The following is a 21,629-nucleotide window of genomic DNA, read 5'->3' as shown; positions in this document are numbered from 1 at the left end:
ATAAAAAGATAGCCTATGATAGGAAGCCCAGAGGCAGAAGTTATCCTAAATAAAGAGTTTTTTTCTTTTTTTCTTTTTTTAAACAGTAAGGCATCTCTTTTTCTCTTTTGGTAACCCACTCAGTATGTAAATAACAATTATGGTCTCTTTTAAACCTAAATGAAAAGGCAGCAAAGCTAAGAGGTAAGGCTAAAAATCCCAACTGACGTTCTGGGTCAGATTTTACTCTTGGGTGCACACAGCCCTCACTGAGGCTACAACGCATGTGGCTATCATTTGTGCTCTCAGACACATGCTACTGCAGTCCCTGAAGGCAACATTTGCTTCCCTCTGTGCCTAATTCCCTCTCTGGGCAAAACTCCTGGTGATTTCATTTGGATTTTGGTCAGAGAAAGGTTGTTGATCCTGGACCCTCGGAGACACATTCTTTTTTAAATTGTGGGCATTGGGTTTCACTGATTTTACAAGATCCTATGTGTAATCCTCAGAGACCAAAGCTGTCCGGAGAGGTCCATTATAAGCCCTAAGGCTGCTGTAAGTTACTTGAGGAATGTATGTAACAACATTCCTTCAAAATCTAGAAACCTGTTTCATATTTCTTTGGGTTGTTGTTTAGAATCTGTTATTTTGTAAGGGTATTCTTTCTGCTCTGTTCTTTGATTTGACAGTGTAATGCCACATTGTTAACATACCGTAGCTAACTGGAGAATGTATTGTGGTTAATGTTTGTCAAGTCATAGGAAGTGAATACACATATAAAATACACATGGCATAATTTACTGATGCCTGAATTAACTCAGTATTATAAAATTATAAAAACATCTTCCTCATTTACTGTGGTAAATACACTGATATCCAGGGATACAAAAATGAGAGTGGATTTTGGCCCACATTGTTTTAATTTTAATGTGGCTAGTTGAGAAAAAAGACCATTATATAACACACTAACAATTTATTTTAAATTCAAGAATGATTTCATTGGTGTCATCTGAAGAACTATCATTGTAAAAGCAAGAAATCTAAATAGCTGTTTCTTGATTTAGGATTCCTTATGATATTTCCCCTGAGTTTTTATGCCAGACTAATGGACATTTACAAATTCTTCTCTTCAGGATTACCGAGTTAATATCTTCCTAAGACAGAAGTGGAATGACCCCAGACTTAAACTGCCCAATGACTGGAGGGGTTCTGATACTTTAACAGTGGATCCCACAATGTTTAAATGTCTCTGGAAACCAGATCTCTTCTTTGCAAATGAAAAGAATGCCAACTTCCATGATGTCACTCAAGAAAATATTCTTCTTTTTATATTTCGGGATGGAGATGTCCTAGTCAGCATGAGGTATCGTGTTATTTTTAATTATAAATACTTATCTTTTTTCAACAGATAAGGATATCATCTTCCTGAATAAATAGATTCATATGAGATGCATATAACTTTAATGCTTAGTAATATGTATAATTTACATGTGAGAGACACGGATTTTTGTGAGTGATATCTTTTATTGAACCAACTTGCTTGTCAGTAACCTGATAATATCTCTTATTACCAGTTTTAATTTATATATGGAGTGTTTTATAAGCCTTTGTTCTAGCTGCTATTTAGCTCTGTTGCATCTACTTTTTTCTCAGACACATGAGGAAGGGGACAGTGGTACCTGAAAGCTCATGTGTCCCTCCCAACTATACAGTTGGCCCAATAAATGCTATCACCCACAAAAATCTTTGCCTCTCATCTTTTTCCTGGTTCGTCACAACTACAACGTTACCCCAACATTATAATTTGCATGATCATATTTATAGCTGATATTAAATAAATTGTAAATAAATGATTCAGAGAAAATTCTCATAAAACCATAGATTCTAAAGCATAATGATATTTTTACTAATATCAAGGTCTTTAAAGCATATATTTGCATTAGATCATTAGAGATGGAAATTACACATAAACCAGTATAAGAAACTGGAAGCTGGTTCAAATCTGTAACACAACAGAAGTTTAGTGCATATAAACTGCTTTCAAAATGGCTGTTACCAGTTTAAGATCAACCTGGATGGATGTAGTGTCAGGCCTAACTGATTTAGATTAAATACATTTATTGAACTTCTGCCCCAGATCCCCTCCAGATTCAAGTTAACTCCCAGATCCCCAGAATCCCAGGATGCTTTCCACCTCCCCCACAAACCTGTCCTTGCAGGGTGAGCAGGCTAGCCTTGCCCAAACTGTCTGCTCCAGCCAAACAGGGAAGAGTGCTCTAGCACCCCCTGGCTTCTGACCTGGGCCACTGCAGACATGTGGCTGCATTTCTGGAATCAAAAGTGAATGTCTGTTCATTTGCTTATTGGTTCAATCTATGTAGCTTAGACTAACCTGTGAAGATTGAATTGATTCAGATTGGCTATACGTAGCCTGTAAGTTATCAAAAGTAGATAAAATATTGCTTGTCACAGGGCACCAAGGAGTGCCTGTGCCTTTAAGAGTAGAAACAGCTTAGCAAAGGAGCCTGGCAGGCTACACAGAGCCCCACAGCTGCAGGTTGCCTGAGTAACAGGCTAACAAGGTAATTAGCTGGCACCTGCAGATGGTCAGCTGACTGGAACGAGACAGAGCCCAGGACACACACAAATTCAGGGCTGAGGCTGGCTGGGGGTCACTGTCTCTTTGGCAACTGCCAGGAGAAGGAGCTCCTGCACAAGAGAGTGGTCCAGTGCATCTGGCTGCCTGCTTTGCTACCTGCAAATGCAGTAAGACTCTAGGGGCTCATAAGGTGCCCAGAGATAAAGGGGTCTGATATTTTAAGTGTGGGAGTTGGCCCTCGTAAAAGGGCAGAGTGCTGCCTTTATTATTAATGTTATGTTGTAGCCCAGGGGCTTAGGTATGTGTTATTGTTTGAACTGGTAGACTGGGAAGAGGCTAATAGGGGGGAGGAGGCCTCATTGAGGCACATGATTGTGTAGATCTCCAGCACCAGAGGGGTGCAGTCTCAGGGGCTGTGGAAAACCCAGCACCAGGGAGGGCACAGCAAGAGAGCTATGGAGAGCTTATTCCAGATGGGCATGGGCTGCAAGGGGCTGGAGAGCCCAGTGCCAGAGGGGCATGAGCTACAAGGGCCAGGGGCCCAGTAATAAGAGGACTTTGTGGGCTAGTGCCTCAAAGCCAGGACCAACACAGTAGACCTAGGCTAGAAGGCCTAGCTGTATCAAAGGGGTGGAGTCCGAGTAAGCCAAGGTCCCAACAGAGCATAACAGCAATGTAACACCCATGAGGCATGGAGCATAGTAAAGGGGTGGCTGGAACCACGTAATTGGCCATAAGGCCTGAGGTGCCTTGCGCAGTACCATACTGAAGAGAGGCCTGGCAAAGGGCCTACAGATCAGAGAGCTTGAATAAGGTTCAGCAAACCAGGAGTAAGCAAAGGCTCATGGGCAGCCTCCTGAGTTATTTTTCTATCAAAGTTGTGACAGGTGAGATAAGAAGGCACCCTCAGGACAGAGCTTGCATGGTTACAGAGCCACCAGGGGTATCACGGCCACCCTTGGGGATCTTGCTCCGTGGCATGCCACACAAAATGAATAACAATCATAGTGGGATAATTGAGTAGATTCACAAAAGCATAGTGAAATTGATAAAATATCTAACTTAGGAACCTTCAGAGGAAATTATATAGTTTTTAGATGCCCCATAAATGAATGAAAAAGTGATTTATAGCTGCCAGCAGTTACTGTGACTTGGGGGAAGAATATTCAGAAATTGCACATATAAGACTGTTACGCAGAGTGTAAATGTAGTAGGAAATATTATTGCTTAAGATCAGTGGAATATTAAGTACAGATTTCTTCACTGGAGTCAAAAGCAGTGGAAGTTTTTATTTATGGATTGACTTTATTGCTAAAGGATGCCCAATATACTGTAAACAAACATGGTTCATGAAAATAAAAGTGTATCATAGATTACAGGATCTAGATGTTTAGAAGAGAATTGCTTTTAACTGAAGTGGTAAATCATAATGATTTCCAGATGTTTGGTTCCATTTCCCAGAAGTTTATGAGTACTTATGTTCATAGTCAAATATGAATTGGAAAATATTGATGTGGACATAGACTTCATAAAACACATGTGCCATGATACATTTAAATGTGAAGGTCCCCACTAAGATGTCTCAGGGTAGATTTCAGCCAGCAGCCAATAGTTCCAAGTTCTACAAACATGAGAGCAGATATGACGGCAAGATGCCACACATGCTCTTGAAACTAATAGGATTCATGGCTGGAAACTGGAAGTGCAGCCCATTCCTCAGCTTAGGAGATAAGCTTTCTCAGCTTAGGAGATAAGGGGAATCATATGCTGTTGCAGACACAGAAGAATGCCATGCCATTTTCCAGCAACTTGGGTGAGACTCGTGCCCAAATAACCCCCTGGGTTACAAGAAGCTGCTTTAACCTACCAGCCACACCAGAACACACCTAAGTTATGAGGAATGTATATTTAAACCCTAACCTAGACTTTTGCCAGATAGCATGCCAGGTGATAAGTAAAAATCCATGCAGAAGTTTATCAATTGTTTTATATAGAAAAAAGTCTCTTCTAGACTTTGGGCCCTGCCATATCTTATTTTCTTACATACCACCCCCCCTCCCCCCCAAATAAGACACATATCTTGTTTTGGGGAACGGAGAGTGAAGAAAAAATATTTTTCTGGAGTTATGTCAACATAGAGAAGAGACAGTGCCTAATCTGAAACTTCTTCACACTCCCTTTCCTGATTAACCAAAAGCTGAAACCCTAGCTGCTGCTGGAGACTGATCTCTGTGGGTAGATCTATGATTTTGAAAAGAACTAAAAACACTTTCCAGTTTAAATAGGAAAAGACAGACCAGGACCAGCTAACAGACAGAAAAATTGCCAAAGTAATGCTAGCTTGACTAGTTGAAAATCAAGAATATTCAAAAGGAGAGTGGAGTGAAGAACAATGAGCCATTAAGTGAATTTACTCCCTCAGCTGCCTGACTGAAATGCCACTGCTGCTGCCAGGGATAACAGGAATCAAAGTGAGGTGCTTCTATTCCAGGACAAAACTCAGCTTTCCCATTTAAGACACACATGCCAATTTTAGCAAGCTAAGTTTTGGGGAAAAGGTGCATATGCTACATGACTAATATGGTAATATAAGATCCAGCAAACTATGTCACAGTGAGACTGGAAAAAAGTCCAAAATAACCATCTGCCAAACAAAAACAGGAACAATATCCTCTTCTCATCACCTTAGTAGGTGACCTATCCAGACCCCTCACTGTTGCAGCTGGAGTAGTGGGATAGGCTCCATTGCCAGCATACAAAACAGGAAAGAAGTAATGAAATTGGAGGATCACTAGCACTCCGTATAGCACTGTTTTACCAGCCTCTACTTGAAATCAGTTTTAGGTTGAGATGGCCGCTGTACTTCTAGACTAGAATTGAGCAGAAAATAGTTTCCCCAGGCTATGTGAGTTTTAGACTTTGAAAATTTTCCCTTCCAAAATCCAAATAAGATACCACAATGCCAGGGGCTTTTATGAACCAATGAGTTGTAGGGAAAAAAAATAGGTCAATCAATGCTTTAATTAAGATAATTTTGAAATCAGATTTCAATTTTGACTTCAGATGTTTTTAATTGTGCTATGTATAAACTCAAATTTCAAAATGAAAAGTCACTTTGAACTGGAAATAAAAATAATTTGAAAGTGTCAAATGGAACGTTTCAACACTTTCAAAACTTTTTTTGAAACATTTTTCATGTCAGGATTTCTGAAAACTGACCCTTCTCTGTGCACCGTCTCAGTTTCAATAAATAAGCATTTTCTAATGGAAGCCATTTTGTCTTAAAAATTTTGTCACCCCCTAACTAGTAGGGAAAGCATTTTCTTTCTAAAATGTTACTTTCAATTGAAGCCTTACTGATCCTTAATATTTATAAACCATACAAAATTTGGCACTAGTAAAGGTTTATCGGGATATATACTGCAGTTTGATCACATGTTACGCAGAATCATTGTCTAAAAAAATATACTGCTGTACCTTACACTTGTTAACCCACAGATCAGTACTGTCAGCAATCATGGGTGTCAAATTTATGGCCCCCAGGTTGGATCTAGTCCATAGAGCCTTACCATCTGACCCCTGGTCTCAGAGCAATGCACAAGCAGCATGCGGGGCACGCTGGATAGCCCTGTGTGCTGCATGTAGTGATGCCTCCAGGTCACAATCTAGAGCAGTGGAGCAGCCATTGTGTGTAGCATAGCCCTAGAGCCATTGCATGCCACTCTAGGGCCATGATGCCCATGGTGGCTGCTCCAGGGCTGTGTAGTACAACCACACAACAGTTGTTTTGGGGCCCGGCAGCACAATGCTGGAGTGGCCACAGCAGGACTGGGCCACATATGGCACCCACCCCAGCTACTGCAGAACACATAATGCATCTGGAATGTGGGGCTGGTCTGTGGGTCCAGTTCAGCGTTCATACCAGCCCCATTTTATTCATTCAGTCCACAAGGCCAGATACACTTGGCATCCCTGTCATAAATAATTGAAATTAAACCCTGCTGACAATTTGAGACTTTCTGTACTTTACAATATGTCTAAAAATAAAGTTCTTACTCATTGAAATTGTCATATTTTAATAATTTTAAAGTTAAAACCAAAACATATGTTTTTTCTGCCTTATTGTACTTCTATTACTTGCAGCTGAAATGGTTTGTAAGCATCATTTTTACTCTTTCAGGTTATCTGTAACTCTGTCATGCCCTTTGGACTTGACCTTGTTTCCTATGGATACACAGCGTTGCAAGATGCAATTGGAAAGCTGTATGTAAATCAGTCTATGTCTAAAAATAACTACCTTCTAGACTTGTCTGGAAATCAAACAAATTATCTATATTATATTGTTAATGTTGCCATTTTGTAATGAGTTTTTAAAATTCATATTAGTTGATTGCTGCAAATATAAATTGGTGCATCTTTTCTGTAAAAACTGTTTGGTTATGGAACCATTATTACTAGGTGTTGCTACCAAACATAACGGTAGCTGAAGCCATTTATGGTGGATTGGGAAAGAAATGGGTATGAATATTCCTTGGAATCAGTAATTCCCTTGGCTAGTTTGGGGCTCAGTTCAACACTGGTATAGTTAAGTGTAATCAATTAAAGTAAATAGATTTCTACCTTCTTACACCAGATTTCAATGATGTTTTATAGGGTTTATTGACCCTGGGCTCAATCTTAGATTTGCCTATGTGTTTATTTTCTTGATTTTTTTGTTAGTAAACTTATTAAGGTGCCTTTGCTGGAAGATTTTTGGATTTGTTTTCCAAACTGTATATAGTTAGGTCATAATCCTGACCTCAGACACATGCATGCATGTCAGAAACATTAGCAGAATATGGGAATGATGAACTCCATGCTACATTTTAGCTTTGTGGGGTTCTGATGTCCCAACAAATATGCACTAGAACAGCTATGCAGGCTTTCATAACCTGTGGTTAAAGGCACCAAAATGGGATGTGGTTTACTAAAACAGAACAATGATACACTAAAAAGATCTGCATCTGTTGAAGTCCTTTCTTGCCATTCTTTCTCTGACATTTTATGATACTTTTTTATCATTCAGCAGTTGTCAAAGTTACAGGAACTCTTTGCTTACCTTTCCACATGATCAAATCACTTCATCCATCTGGCTCCTTAGTTTCTCTTCTCAGTTCTCAGCCCCCTTATGGCAATACATGGGATTTTGAGGCTGGTACAAGTAATAGATAATATGGGATGTCCAAAAAGGCTTTAAAATGAAGAGAAACTAGAAAGATTCCCTTTGCTTAGTTTAAAAAAAGAGAGGAATGATAGAATATGTAATAGGTCAAAGGTAGTAAATTGAATAGTCCTATTTATCCTTCTTTGAAATACAAGGAAAAAGGAGTAGTTATTGAAGCTGCAAGGCAGAAAATTTAGAATGGATAGTAGGTCATATTTTTTACTTAAATATAATTAGCCTTTGGCATTTATTTTCACTTGGTATCATTGAGGTAAAGGATACATGGAGATTCAGGGAAGAATTAGATATTTCTATGAATAAATGACATAGCCATAGATACATTAGATAAGATTTTACTGTAATTAGAAGGAACATAACTCCTCGTGTGTGATTGAATTAGCTAAAATATGACTGAAAGTAACAGGAGAAACTTCTTCTATGGCTAGGTTATTTGATAACTGTCAACTTAAAATGTCATGTATCTTTCTCTGAAGTATCTGGTCCAGCAACTATTAGAGAGAAGATAGTGAACTTGATTGACTGTTGCTTTGATATGGTGTGACAGTTCCTGTGTTTGTGCCTCAGCTTATATAAGTCACCAAGTCTTCAGCTTTATGTCTCTATATTTCCATCATCATTTAGTTTGTGTAGTGGTTAACACTGCACTCAGAATTTATATGAAATCCATCCTTGTCCCAGTACTGTCAACTGTTTCTGCTATAAGCAGAAGTTAGGCTCATCTTATAAAGTACAGGAGAAAATCAGCTTCTTTAATAATACCAACTATGTTACTACACACCTCAATTTTTATTTTTTTCCAACTGACCTTATGCCACAGAAATTACTCATGTCAGAATGTTCAGTAACCTTTTCTTCTTTGCTGCATTTAGTTCTTTTGTGCTATATGCTCTGAGGGCCATATATAACACCAATGCCAATATCCTTTATTTGAATGGCCAAAGTGATAAATAGATCTGAGTCCTTTCTCATCTGGTTTTGCTTTTATATCTTTACCTACTGTTCTTTTGTCTCTAGTGGTTCTTGTGCCTTAGGTTCTAAACCACTCTACCTACTTTTCCTAAGCATTTTTCTTTATCTCACTTTTCTCATTTGCCATTTCACAATTTAATCACAGCTCTCACTTTGAAGCCTGTGAGGTGGTTAGTCATGTTAGTCCGAAGTCAAACAGAAGATAAGAAAAGGTGTGGCACCTTAGGGTACCTGTAGATGTGTGGAATATTTGCCTCGATGTGCTGTAATTACAGCACATTGGAGCAGACTTGATTAATTGATTCTGCTGGAGCATGTTACTTAGCACACTCCAGCAACCTCGGTGTCTCATGTATTCAGTGTCCCCACACTTCAAAATAGCAGTGGGGGTGCTTTAGCTAAAGCTCATCAAATGTGCTGCTTTTGAAGCAGTGGCAGCAAAGCGTGGAGGAAGGGAGCAGAGCCCAGCCTACCCTTGCCCTGCACAGAGATCAGAGGGGAGGGGGGCATGTGCCCCTCCCTTGGCTCCCCTGTGGTGCATGCAGTGGTGGGAACCACCCTCGCCTCCGCCCTCTGCGCCCCTGGATGAGCCGCCGGACTCCAATCGTCTCTCGACCAAGCCTGGCTGGGGCCCCATTCACAGTGAATGGGGCCCTGGCTGGGCTGGATTGGGGGACAATACCCATAGTGCAGGAAGGAGTGGGGCAGGGGTATGGGTGAATGATTCGCCCTTGCCCCACTCCCTCCTCCACTGTAGGGGTCTTGATCCCCAGCCCCAGCCCTACTCCCTCCCTCAATGCCATGCAAGGGGAAGATTGAGATCCCCATGGTGAGGGAGGGAGTGGGGCACAGCCAGGAGCAGGGACTGGGGTGAGCGGGGCCCCGGCTGACCTGGGGGGTATGTGCCCCCCAACTGTGTGCGGGGCAGAGATGTCTGCTGCTGCATGCTCTGCTTTGCTCTCTGCTGCAGTTGCCTCAGGAGCAGCCAACACCACGTGTCAGCATCAACATAGGGGTAGCGGTTATCATCAAGACTGGGACAGCCCCAGTCCTGATGCTTAAATGGGTTGTCAGGAACTGGGTTACAAGGGGTCCTCCCCACTGGGAACTTAGTGACTCTCATTCCTGGCAGTATTTCCTGCTGTTCTCCGCAGCCCCAAAGGAGGGCTGCACTTTAAAGGCAAAGTACTTCAGACATTCTGATGCATGGAGACCCTGTATTGCGGAGAGACTCCCTAATCCTTGTGCATCAGGGAGGTCTAAAAACTGCATGTACAGCTCAGCTGCACACCCAGATTTAGCCATTCACCAGGACTCCAGGATCAAGTAGAGGCTTGGGGATCCCAGCAGGGAGTTTATTTATTTGCAGGTGCCAGGTGGGGGAGCTTATTGACTGCCCCCACCCAGCACTTGTAAACCCATGCCTTGGGCTCCTTGCTGCTAGTAGCATGATTGGGATCTGATCCCTGATCCCAACAATTGTTCCATCTGTCAAAAGGATATCCTCCTGCCATGCAGGAGGTATGACTAATGGGATCGCACATCAGATCGCGGTGCACCATTAAGTGAATGCCTGCTACCCCCCTTATTTTTCTTATCATTCACTTAACCATGTACTTTGTAGGGCAATTAACTTTTATCTCTGACCCTAGAATTTCCATTTCTCTTATTACAGTTTTGTGCTTGTCTGACTTACTTATCACCTCTACAACATAATCTGTCACTTTCTCAGCATACACATGAAATTTTTTTTTTTTTTGTGATTAAGTAATTGCACACCTTGATTACCATATTGCCCTTCTCAGCCTCTTGGAGCTATCCTAGCCAAACTACAGTCTACTAAGCCTGCTGTAATCTCACTCATACATATTTCCATGCTCTTGAAAAGCCTTTAAGAATGAAGAATTGCCATTTACTGGGTCAGACCGTATGTCCATCTTGCCCAGTATCGTGTGTCTCATCCACTTACGTTGCATCCATTGATCCTTCCTGATCATGCCCATAATGGCCTCTGTATTCCCTTCTTTTTCCTCTGCTTTGACACTTCAGGTATTTTTTCAATTCTCTGTCCCCATTTTATGTTGAAAGTTGATCTTTTCCTTAGCACCATCAGCTACCAGGAACAGTGCGCTTTATCTGTCATTCCTCCACTAATTTCTCATCCCTTATAAAAATACCTTTTATAACTCATGCTATGCTGCCTATACTACATTTTATTGACTAGTTCCCCACAACTATATTTATTGTTACAAACCCTACATGTATCTCTTTGTCTTTTGGACAGTCAATCTCTCCACTTCTGGTTTTTCATTGACATTGAAAAATTATAAGAGTGATTTATTAGTGATGCATCAAAGCTTACTTTCATAACTTTTATAACACACATTTGGAGGTGGGAAATTTAGAGAAGTTTGAGCTTTCACAAAAACATTACTACCTTTTTAAAAGTCCGAGAGCTGTATTAATGTTTTAGCTTAATTAAATCACAGCTATTTTTTTAATGTGAAATACACCTGAGTAATTCTCACCTCCTGAATAGGACAGCACCATAAGTATTTTTAAAAGACACATTTTAGAGCATTTAACTGCATTCTAAACATACTTTTTTCATGTCTCTTACCTGTACTGCCATTTGTCATTCATTAACTATATTAATTTCATTTTTAATGAATACAGGCCATACAGAAATCACATTTTGTAAAATCATGAAAATGAAAACATCTTTAGTTAATAACGTATCATGTTTACTACATCACCTTGCACCTTGTGGAATTGGATAGGCCATGATTTAGGCAAACATTTAAATATGTGTTTAAATCAATCTATTTTCCAGAAAGCATTTAAGCACTGAAACCACATTTACTTTTGTATAATTTAGGCCCAAGTATTTTCCTGAATGGAGGATTTTCCTAAATCAGGGCTTTAAATCTGTACAAAATAAATGCAAATTAGGTGTATGGCTACCAAATCAGAATGTTAGTTCTGTGCCCCCTTTTGTACTCAGTAAAGGCCCAGATTTAGCCAAGCAATTAAGCACATTCTACATTTCTGTGTTAAGCAATGAGACTTAAGACGACATTTAAGGTGTTTCCATGTTTATATCCTTTGCAGAATCAGGATTTAAATTACTACACAAGTTTCAAAGTATTGGAAAATCATTTTCTCAATTTAAATAGCGAGTACTAAATTGACAATCTTACATTCAATTTCAGTTTTCAGTAATATAAAATCATTTTGAGCCCTACATAAGAAATACACAATAAAAAATCTAGTGATGAATCATCTGATTATGTTGTGACAGGAAGCAGAATTCAAATAATCAGAGAATATTCTATAACGTATGAATTTCTTTCTGATTTTACTATGATTTAAGAGTTGTTTAATTTTTTTCCTTGTAGTTGGCTATACAACTGATGATTTACGTTTTATTTGGCAATCTGGAGATCCTGTTCAGTTAGAGAAAATTGCTTTGCCTCAGTTTGACATTAAAAAGGAGGATATTGAATATGGTAACTGTACCAAATATTACAAAGGCACAGGTAGGTAATATTTAGAAACTTATTTGTTGAAAAATGTCAAGCTGCTTTAAGTTACTATGTATTGTCATTGGCTAACAGTCAAGTTTATAGTTTCTGTTTTGCATGAGAGAACATTAGTAACATAGATTTTTAACTAATCAGTAATTTAAAATCAGAATTATGCAGCAACAGTCAAATACAATAACCACAAACTAATTCAGAAATTGAGACATCAAATTTAGAGGTCCAGATAAAAGGCTTTATTGATTTTGTTTAAGTGTTTTCTGGTCCTCCAGGAGTCATTTCATTTCCAAAGTCTCAAGAAGAATTATTTAGGCCTGGAAGTGGCTTGGTTTTTCTAATTCTCAGTGTATCTAGAATTTCTCTCTTAAATTGTTTTAAACTTGGGACCTTTTGGTTTCTTGAGTTTGTCAAATGTTATTTCAGAAATGGGTAATACTTTACTATTAGTATTTCAAACTTTGTTTTGTGTAGCTTCTTGCTTTCTCTACGTGCTTTTGAAAACAAATCACTATGGCAAGAATTTATTTTGTATTTGTACCTTTGCAATAGCATGATTATGTGCTGAAATCTAAGCACTACTACTTTTTTACAATGGTGTCTGTAGTCTGGCTTCTGATGGTTTATCTATTGTTACCTCAATTGAACATTGTAGTATTCAGGAAACTGCTCACATCCAGATGCAATCATCTTTGTTTTGCTTGGTTCCATTGTAGTTTATAAGTTGTAAAAAGCTCCCAACAAAATTTGTAGATGGTAGCTCAGGGGAGGGAAAATTCTGAGCATTCTTTTGAAATGTTGATAATTGCTAAATGAAAGGGTCTTTTACTCTAGAGGTACTGTGGATCTAGACCCCGTGTTTGGAGAGTTCTCAACTAATGTTAGTGAATCTTGGAACCATTAAAGTTGAAACTGGGTGAGATGGTCATTGTTTCAGCTTAGAGGGCAAACATTCTTTACAGCTGTAATCATAACTACAACAGGAGTACATTCCTAACCTGGTATGTCTGCCTTAGGAAACATATCATTGCTAGTTGATTTATCATTTTTAAATATTATAGAATTACTTCACAACTTCAGCTGGTAAAGTATATAGTTGTAAAAGTACAACTCACAATTACCTAGGCAATAATTGCACTCAGGTATAAATTCGTGTCAGATACAAATTTATGTAGCAGCCACAAAGTCATTTCATTCTTAAACAATTAAACAACGCATTACTCAAAAATGGTAACAACCAGACTTAAAAAAACTAAATAAAAAAAGATTGAGCTTAGGATTTTTTAGGATAGAATAAATCTTTATAGACAATGGGGAAACAGATGCTAGTACACAAGAGACAGGCTTGTCTTATCTGAGGGACAGATTTCTATCCTATGCCTTTAAATTATTTAGCAAAGATGAGGGCAATCAGAGGGAATGCTATCATAAATTAATTTATTTTGATAACATGTTCAGAACATAACTAAACAGTATGCCTCTATTATCAATAAGAAGCAAAATAGTAGTGGTGTTCTCCCATGATCCACCATTTTTGACAGTATATTGAGATATTAATGAAATATTGTGTGTGTCATCATAACATGTTCCTCCCTTTTCTTTTGTGTACAGTTTGATCATCAGTAAATGACTTAACAGTTAGAAATGGTTGAACAAAGAAACAGAATTTTTCTGAAAGTTTTCATTAAACTGTTGACTCATCTTTTTCTTAAAAATGAAAATGTTTTGTCATCTGGTAACAGTGGATTTGCAATGATATGGTATATGCTAGAAATATTTGGCAGTTTCAAAGAAGGAGCCTGATCTTGTAGGGTTACCATATTTCCAGTTTCAAAAAAGAGGACACTTGTTGGAGGGAAGGGGCATATGATTGTGAAGGGAGGGCAGTGATATGCCCATGCCCTGCACCTACCCCTCACTCCCAAACCCAGTGCCCCTCCCATCCCTGCTGAAACCCCTCACTCCTGAGCTGCAGCACCTTATCCACCATGCCCTGCTGGTGCTCCTCACTCCTGACTTGCAGCACCTACCCAAACCGTGCCAGTGTCCCTCACTCCTGACCTGCAGGTCTCTGTCCCTGCTAGCCCTGCTGTCATGCATCCCCCTGCTGCTCCCAAAGAACTTCCTCACCCCTTTCCCTAACTGGGAGAGCAGGCATATCCCCCTGCCTCCCCACCCTGCTGCAACCCCAGCTTCAGCAGGCACACATGCTCCCACCCAGACAGTCTCCAGCCCCAGCCCTCCAACCCCTGCTTCCCATAAACTTAACTGCCTGCAGCTGTCAGAGCTGTGTGCAGAGCATGTGATGCCCAATTGTCCAATCACCCTGTCCCCGCTCTTCCCAGCCCCAAGCTTCTCCTTGCTGGGGTGAGCTGGGAAGTGCTAGGAAAACAGAGGCAGAGCAAAATCCCAGACATTTCTTGATACTTTAAATAAACTGCCCAGATGGAGATGGAAGGACCCAAAAAGAGGACATGTCTGGGAAAACCCAGACATAAAATAACCTTTATTAACATAAGGTAAAAATGGATTGTGTTTCACCTCTTGCTGCTGAAGCTCTACATTTTAAGTTACACTACAGGTATGGACAAATTCATAATGCAGCAGCTTCAAAATAAAAAGTAAAGCTCCTCCTTAAGAGCCAGGTACAGACATTACACTTCTACTGGTATAAGTGAGCAGAAACCAGTCTATACCTGTAACAGAACAGAAATTTGGCACATAGGCTAGGGACAGACATTACATATAAACCGGTGTAAGTGATCAGAAACTGGTTTAAACCTGTAACAGAACAGATGTTCAGTGCACATAAACCAGTTTGAAAATATCTCAAACCAGTTTCAGCCAAACCTGGTTGAATGTAGTATCAGACCTAACTGATTTGGATTAGACTAGTTTATGCAATGTCTATCCCAGACCCCTTGCTTGTTTAAGTTAAAGCAGACACCCCCAGCATCCCGGCATGCTCTCTGGGCTGGGCAGGATCTCTCCTCCACAGCAGACCTGGCCCCTCCCCTCTGCTCCCTAGATGGAGTTCTGGCAGGGACTTGCAGGCTGCTCCCCACCCCCCACCCCCTTCTACTCCCTGCTAAGCAGGTATACTTGTTGAGAGGTATCTGTGTATTAACTAGCAGACCACATGCTGGCTCCAGTTCATGTCGTGACAAAGACAGAATCAACAGGTAGGTGGTAATATCCCTCTGTTGTTTTCTTAAACGCTGAGTTAGGAGTGATAAACACTGTTAGCAATTCCCTGGTAGGCTAATCAGAGCATCCTGCTGGGCCTGGCCATGCTCCCCCTCAGCTCAGTACTGTGGAAGGGAAGGGAAGGCTGCTCTAGTGCCCCCTGGCTTCTAGCCTGAACCACTTCAGGCATGTGCCTGCATTGCTGGAATGAAAAGGGAATGTCTGTCCACCCCCAAATCGGTTTAAGCTTTGCAGGTTAGACTAACTTGCAATGATAGAATCAATTCAGGCTCAGGCTTTTTGAATGTCTGTCCTTAGCCATATAGACTGGTTTAAAAATGGCGGAACATGGTCTAAGATTCCACCCTCCCTGCCCCCACCAAAGAGCAAATGTATGCTCTGTTTGCTATTGATCTAAACTATATTGCTTACATATCTTAGATTGATTCCAACTCGGGCTTTTTTAATGTCTGCACCTAGCCAAGATGTTCTGCAGCTCTTATGTTCTTACTGTTACTGTGTATGAGCTGGATGCAAATATACCTAAACCACTCCAATGTTAACCGTGCTTCATACAGGCTCAAAGTTGAGGCAGTTTGTTTGTATTTGTATGATCGATTTATGAATACATAACATTTCCACCATAATGGTTGCTGAGTGGTCCTGAACAGCAGCTCTCTTTGCCCTTTTGAAGCTATGACAAATGTATGTTTGTCTGTATCCTAACTTCTGGTATAAACTGTAGTGAGACAACATCTTCATTTAATATTGTTGAAAAGCATCTTGGAAATCTTTTTCCCTGTGATGGTGACAGAAAGCTCTGTAATGGGATTTGTACATTCATATGTCAGCAGAGCTTATTGGCGCACATGCAGGGTTGGCCTGAGGGGCTATGCTACTTATTTAAGTGGAAGCAACTGCAGAACAAATACAGCGTGACTCAGTTTGGGACTGCTTAGCACCATAAGTGAGCACTACAAGCATTTCTTTAGTCCCACATTTAAATAAGCCCAAGCCCATATCTGCACCTGTCAGAGTTTAAGTTTAGGGGATTGTCTCTTTAAATTTTGTACTGAGATAAAAATGTATCCCTCTGAACTTTCATTATTGTGGAACTTTTATTTAGGCCATGGTTAGGTCTCCTCTTTTTCTAATCTTCCTAATCTTTTATAGATATAACCTTTATTTTAATAACTGAGTCCTTCCTTTACCCAAGATAGCTAATGGGTGTGATTTTGTAGATAAGCCTAAGGGAGATGGTGTTTAAACTTCATTGAAATTCAAGGAGAATTGGGCACCTAACTCTTAGAGACTCTTTGAAGTGTAACTTCTAGCCAATGCTCATGCATTGTGCTTCTTTTGGAATACAGTAGTATATTTTTCAGTTCTCCTTCTTTCAGCTGGTCTCTCTCTAGGTACAATTCTGAATCCATACCCCTGCAGGAATAACTGCTGGCAAGAACAAGATAGCACTCTGGATTTCCATGTCTTTCTACAGGGAAATGTAGACATTGGCTTAGCAGTGTGCACTTTGATTCTTCTGTGCTGTAAGAATGCAAATACAACAGACTGATCTTGCGTTGTGGCTCTCTCTTTCCTTCAGGTGTTATAACTTTTATAGGCAAGCTTCAATCACTTGATTTTAATTGAACACTTTGTCATTTGAATAACATCAATTGATTTCAAACTTTAAAGGGCATTATTGAAGTCAGTGGTAAAATTGACTCGAGAGCAGAAACCTGACCAGTTCTAAGGTTTTCTAATCTGAAAAGGTTAGTCTGTAAAACACTTAGAACATTAATGCATTTATTTCTTTAAAGGTTATTACACTTGTGTAGAAGTAATCTTCACTTTAAGAAGACAAGTTGGATTTTACATGATGGGTGTTTATGCTCCTACACTGCTAATTGTTGTTCTGTCCTGGCTGTCATTTTGGATCAATCCTGATGCAAGTGCTGCAAGAGTCCCACTGGGTAACCTACATTTACACCTACCGTCACAACTCACTTAGCACCACTTTGCCATTTTCAGTTGCTTTAATAACAAATGAGTGGACATTGAAAGCAACTTCACTCTCATTGCATGGTCTTCATTTTCATTGAAATGTCATTTCTAGCCCAATAAAAGACACCTCTACATTCAGGCTTTTGTTTAATAGAAGATCTAGTGTTTAGACAGTGGGCACGTTTTCTATTTGGGCCATCTAAATTAGTGTTTGGACAAAAAAGTTATGATATACCTACTTTCTATATCTGGAAAACATTTTTCCTTTAATCTTATCCATATATAGTAAATGCTAGAAATAGCAAGTGAATAGGCACCTGATAGAAACTTGAATCCTGAAATAAAAAATGGCTAGCCAAGATGATATTATAACTAAGAATAGCTACTTCATGCAGCAGTTGTCTGAAAAGTAAAGAACAATGTGTGAGCAATACTGTTTTGAGAGGAATGAGCAGCCACTGTTACCAGACTATTCTTATCGGGTGACTATGATAGCAGTTCAACATCATGCTGAAGTCTAGCCTGTTTAGTAAAATGCTTAAGCACTTGGACTTCCATTTAACTTGCTTAAGGAATTTTCTGAATTGAATCATAAAACAAGTCTTTAAAACTGCTTCTTCTTCTGTTGAAATCAATGGCTGTGTCCACACGAGTATGGACATTTGGTTCCCTGGGGACAACTAGCAGCAGGACACCTTGTGCTGCTGCCAGTTGTCCCCGGGGAATGCCTGGGCCATGCGCCCTCTGATGTGCGGCAGGTTTACCCTAGATGGGGTAAGGGAGCCTGGGGCTAACACTGTGCTGGCCGCAGCAGCCTTACCTGGGGGCCTCCTGGGGCTGCAGCAGTGGCGATTCTGATGCTTGGAGCCTGACCAGCAGCTTGAGTGTGGCCTCAGCCAGCCAGACTCCAGTTTTAAGTGGTGCAAGCTACCCCCAAATGCACCGCTCATATACCACATGGTCATGCTCATCTAGACGTGGCCTATGAGAACAATCCATTGATTTCACTGGGAGCAGAAGCATGTTCCTCATTTGCTACTAGGTAAAAGGGGCATAGATTTAATATTCTTAATAAAGAATCACCCTGACTAATTGCATTTTGCATAATAATCTGGTGTGTTAACATTAAAACATAAATTATATATATTTATAGTTTTTACTGTCTCTCTTTACAAAGGAGAATTTAAGAAGAGACGTCACATACATATGCTTTTCCCTTTCCTTTTTCACTTACCCCCTTAAAAATACTGATAAATGTTTGGCTAGGAATCCTAGTCTATTTTAGGTTGAGAGCAAGCAGAGCATGCAACAATGAGTCTTATTGCGATATTTCTGTGTTAACTGCGTTCATAATGTTATAATATTGTGTAACTTGGTTTACTTCATTAGCCGGTGCAGAGAATGAAAAGTTAACTGCCTGGGCTGGCTAAGTGTAGAATGAGACAAAATGGACTGTTAGCATCAACACAGTCTTGAATGGCTTTGTTGATGTATCAAGACAGGTGAAATGCTGGATATCCAGGAGGTATCCTGAAGAAATAAATATGACAATGGGAGAGTAGGATGGAAAAAAGCATCCTGGCAACTCTTGGCCAGAAAAATCTGGAGGGCTGAGAGAAGTAGAGGAGTTTTGGGGATCTGTAGAGTTGGGAAAGGGAAATAGTCTTGCGGGTGGTTTGGGCTGTGCAGGCTAGATTAGCAGTGGAGGGATTGCTGACCCCTTTTGGAGGTGACAAAGAACCTCTGGCTGGGTGGCCTTTGCCGCAGGAAATGTGTTTTCTGAAGAGACTGTCATCTATGTACTGCTTGGAACTGGGGGCTATAGTGGGTCTCCTCAAAGGTGGCAAAGCCTCTCTCTCTGGAGCAGAACTGGATGCTTACTCTTTGAATCAGAGCCCCAGAGAACCAGGGAGGGTAAGGGACCAAAATGCCAGAGTTTCAAAGTGGGAAGAAGCATAGGTTTCCATCTTCCTCTAGAAGCCAAGCTTGGGTTGGCTTTGGGGGGCCCTGTTAGAGAACAGACAAGGCTGCAGTGGTCCCAAGCAAACACAGAAGGCACTCTGTGATATAAGGTTATAGTAATGGTTGTCTGTATTAAGAAAATTATATTGAGTGTTTCATGTTGAGAAATCAGAGACAACTAGTAAAGCAGCACTAATAGGTGCTGTCTTTTACCATCTGCATGGGAACAAGGCTTGGGGAACAGTTTCTCCAGATCTTAAGAAATTGCTTCTTGGAACAGCTTGCTCCTGACCTCCAAAGAGGAGAAGGTACTCTTGATTCACTCCTAAGTAGTAACACACTGGAATTACTTCTAGAAATAAGTGTAACTGGGACACTAATTTCTATGGCTGGGACTTTCAGATGTGTTCAAGTGAATAAGAAACATAAAATGCTTTGAAAGCCAATGATGAAAAGTTGGTTAATATATGAATTAGTGATCTGGAAAAAGAGGTTTGGGGAAGATTGTTTTTTTCCTTAGTGAACACATAGGTAAGGGGGGAAGAGAAACTTTTAGAAAGAAGGCATTTCTCCAAGCCAGAGGAGAGAAGTTTCATTAATAGGAAGAGAAGGCATAGAAGGAGTGAGTGGAAAGTGTGGAAAATAAAATTTGCTTCCCTTAAGGATTTGAACCAAATCCATAGAATGCAGGTAAAGGTGGATTAAGTGGAATTGCATTCAGGAATTGTTTTTCCAAAGATCTGAAACCTCTGTACTTTGTAAGAGTAAAATGTGTGTATATGTATATGCATAGTGCTTAAGAAATTCCTTCCATACACCTGTGCCTCCTTGTTTTATCATTTGTTGTCTCCAAAGGCTATGACTAGGGAAAGTGGAGGGCCCAGAACCAGGATGCAGGTTAACTGTTTCTAAGCAACTGGGGACTCAGAGAGGCTAAGACAGTGGTTCTCAGCTTTTTTAGACTCAAGGCACCCCTTGGAAAATGCCAGCTCTTAGCTTTCACTTCCTTTGACTATGGAAAATAAGACAGGAATTTGTCTGTTGCAAAGAACTCAGAAAGACCACACCACATCAAAATGTTTTTGTTGCTGTGGATTCCTATGTGAAATCTTTGGCCATGTCCAGATGAGCGCACTAGAGACACTTCTGCGGCATCCCATACCACACGTTTAGCTGTTCTCCGCACTGCAAGGGAGCAGTGTGGGGGGTGGGGGAAGGAGCGACCCCTGGATATCCTGGGGTCCAAAAACCTGCTAAAAAAAAAAAAAAGCTGAGTGGCGCATGCACCGCTCAAAACCAGAGCCTGGCTGACTGGAGCTACACTCCAGCTGCCAGCCAGGGTCTGAGTAGCATGATCACCACTGCTGCAACCTCAGGAGGCCCCCTGGATTCCAGGTAAGGCTGCTGGGGCCAGCCAAGTGCTGGCCCCAGCCTCCACTTCCCTACTGGAGGTAACCTGCTGTGCACTAGAGGGCACATGGCACAGGCATTCCCTGGGGACAACTAGCGGTGGCACAGGGTGCACTGTTGCTAGTTGTCCCAGGGCAACCAAACATCCAGGCTCGTCTGGATGCAGCCTTTGGATTTATCTTTGTGAATCATATATAGGTGTTTGGGTTTATCTTGTGAATCATATGCGGCACCCAGGTTTGGAAATCGCTAGGCTAAGACTTTGTTCCAAATGTAGAGACAGCCAGACTGCAGGGTCCCACTACCCAAGAAAGCTGTCAGGTCATTGGTCTTTGCATACAGGGAGTCTGCCTGAGTGACCTACAGGTTTGTCAATAATTAGTCACTACCCAGATCTGGAACCTTAGTAGCACATGGGATTCTACAACACAACAGTCTGGTGTCCATTAAGACAGCGAGACTGGACAAAATTTTCAGATTACATAAGATTTAGGGTATATTAGAATTAGAGATGTCTGAAGAAAAAACTAGGCGACTGTGGCATCAATGCCTACACGGTCAGATGGATTGCTAATTGGCTGAAGGGTCGTACTCAGACAGTGGTGGTGGACGGGTCATATTCGACCTGGGGGGAAGTGGGCAGCGGAGTCCCCCAGGGCTCGGTTCTTGGGCCCGCGCTGTTCAATTTCTTTATCAGCGATTTGGACAATGGGGTGAAAAGCAACCTGTTCAAATTTGCTGATGATACCAAAATCTG

General features: G+C 40.7%; 1 protein-coding gene across 2 annotated transcripts in view; it reads left to right on the top strand.

The window, feature by feature from the left end:
- Window positions 1–21,629, top strand: part of GLRB (glycine receptor beta) — a 73,875-nt gene that overhangs the window by 34,259 nt on the left and 17,987 nt on the right. The window contains exons 5-8 of one of the 2 annotated variants that reach the window (XM_059721938.1): window positions 1,113–1,342; window positions 6,759–6,841; window positions 12,170–12,310; window positions 17,317–17,469. In XM_059721938.1, the coding sequence (XP_059577921.1) occupies window positions 1,113–1,342; window positions 6,759–6,841; window positions 12,170–12,310; window positions 17,317–17,469 (607 nt within the window). The remainder of the gene's footprint in view (window positions 1–1,112; window positions 1,343–6,758; window positions 6,842–12,169; window positions 12,311–17,316; window positions 17,470–21,629) is intronic. The other variant, XM_059721939.1, reaches the window with a different exon arrangement.

This window comes from Alligator mississippiensis, chromosome 2, assembly GCF_030867095.1.
Source record: "Alligator mississippiensis isolate rAllMis1 chromosome 2, rAllMis1, whole genome shotgun sequence".
Taxonomy (NCBI): Eukaryota; Metazoa; Chordata; order Crocodylia; family Alligatoridae; genus Alligator; species Alligator mississippiensis.
This window is presented reverse-complemented; position numbering and strand designations above follow the sequence as displayed.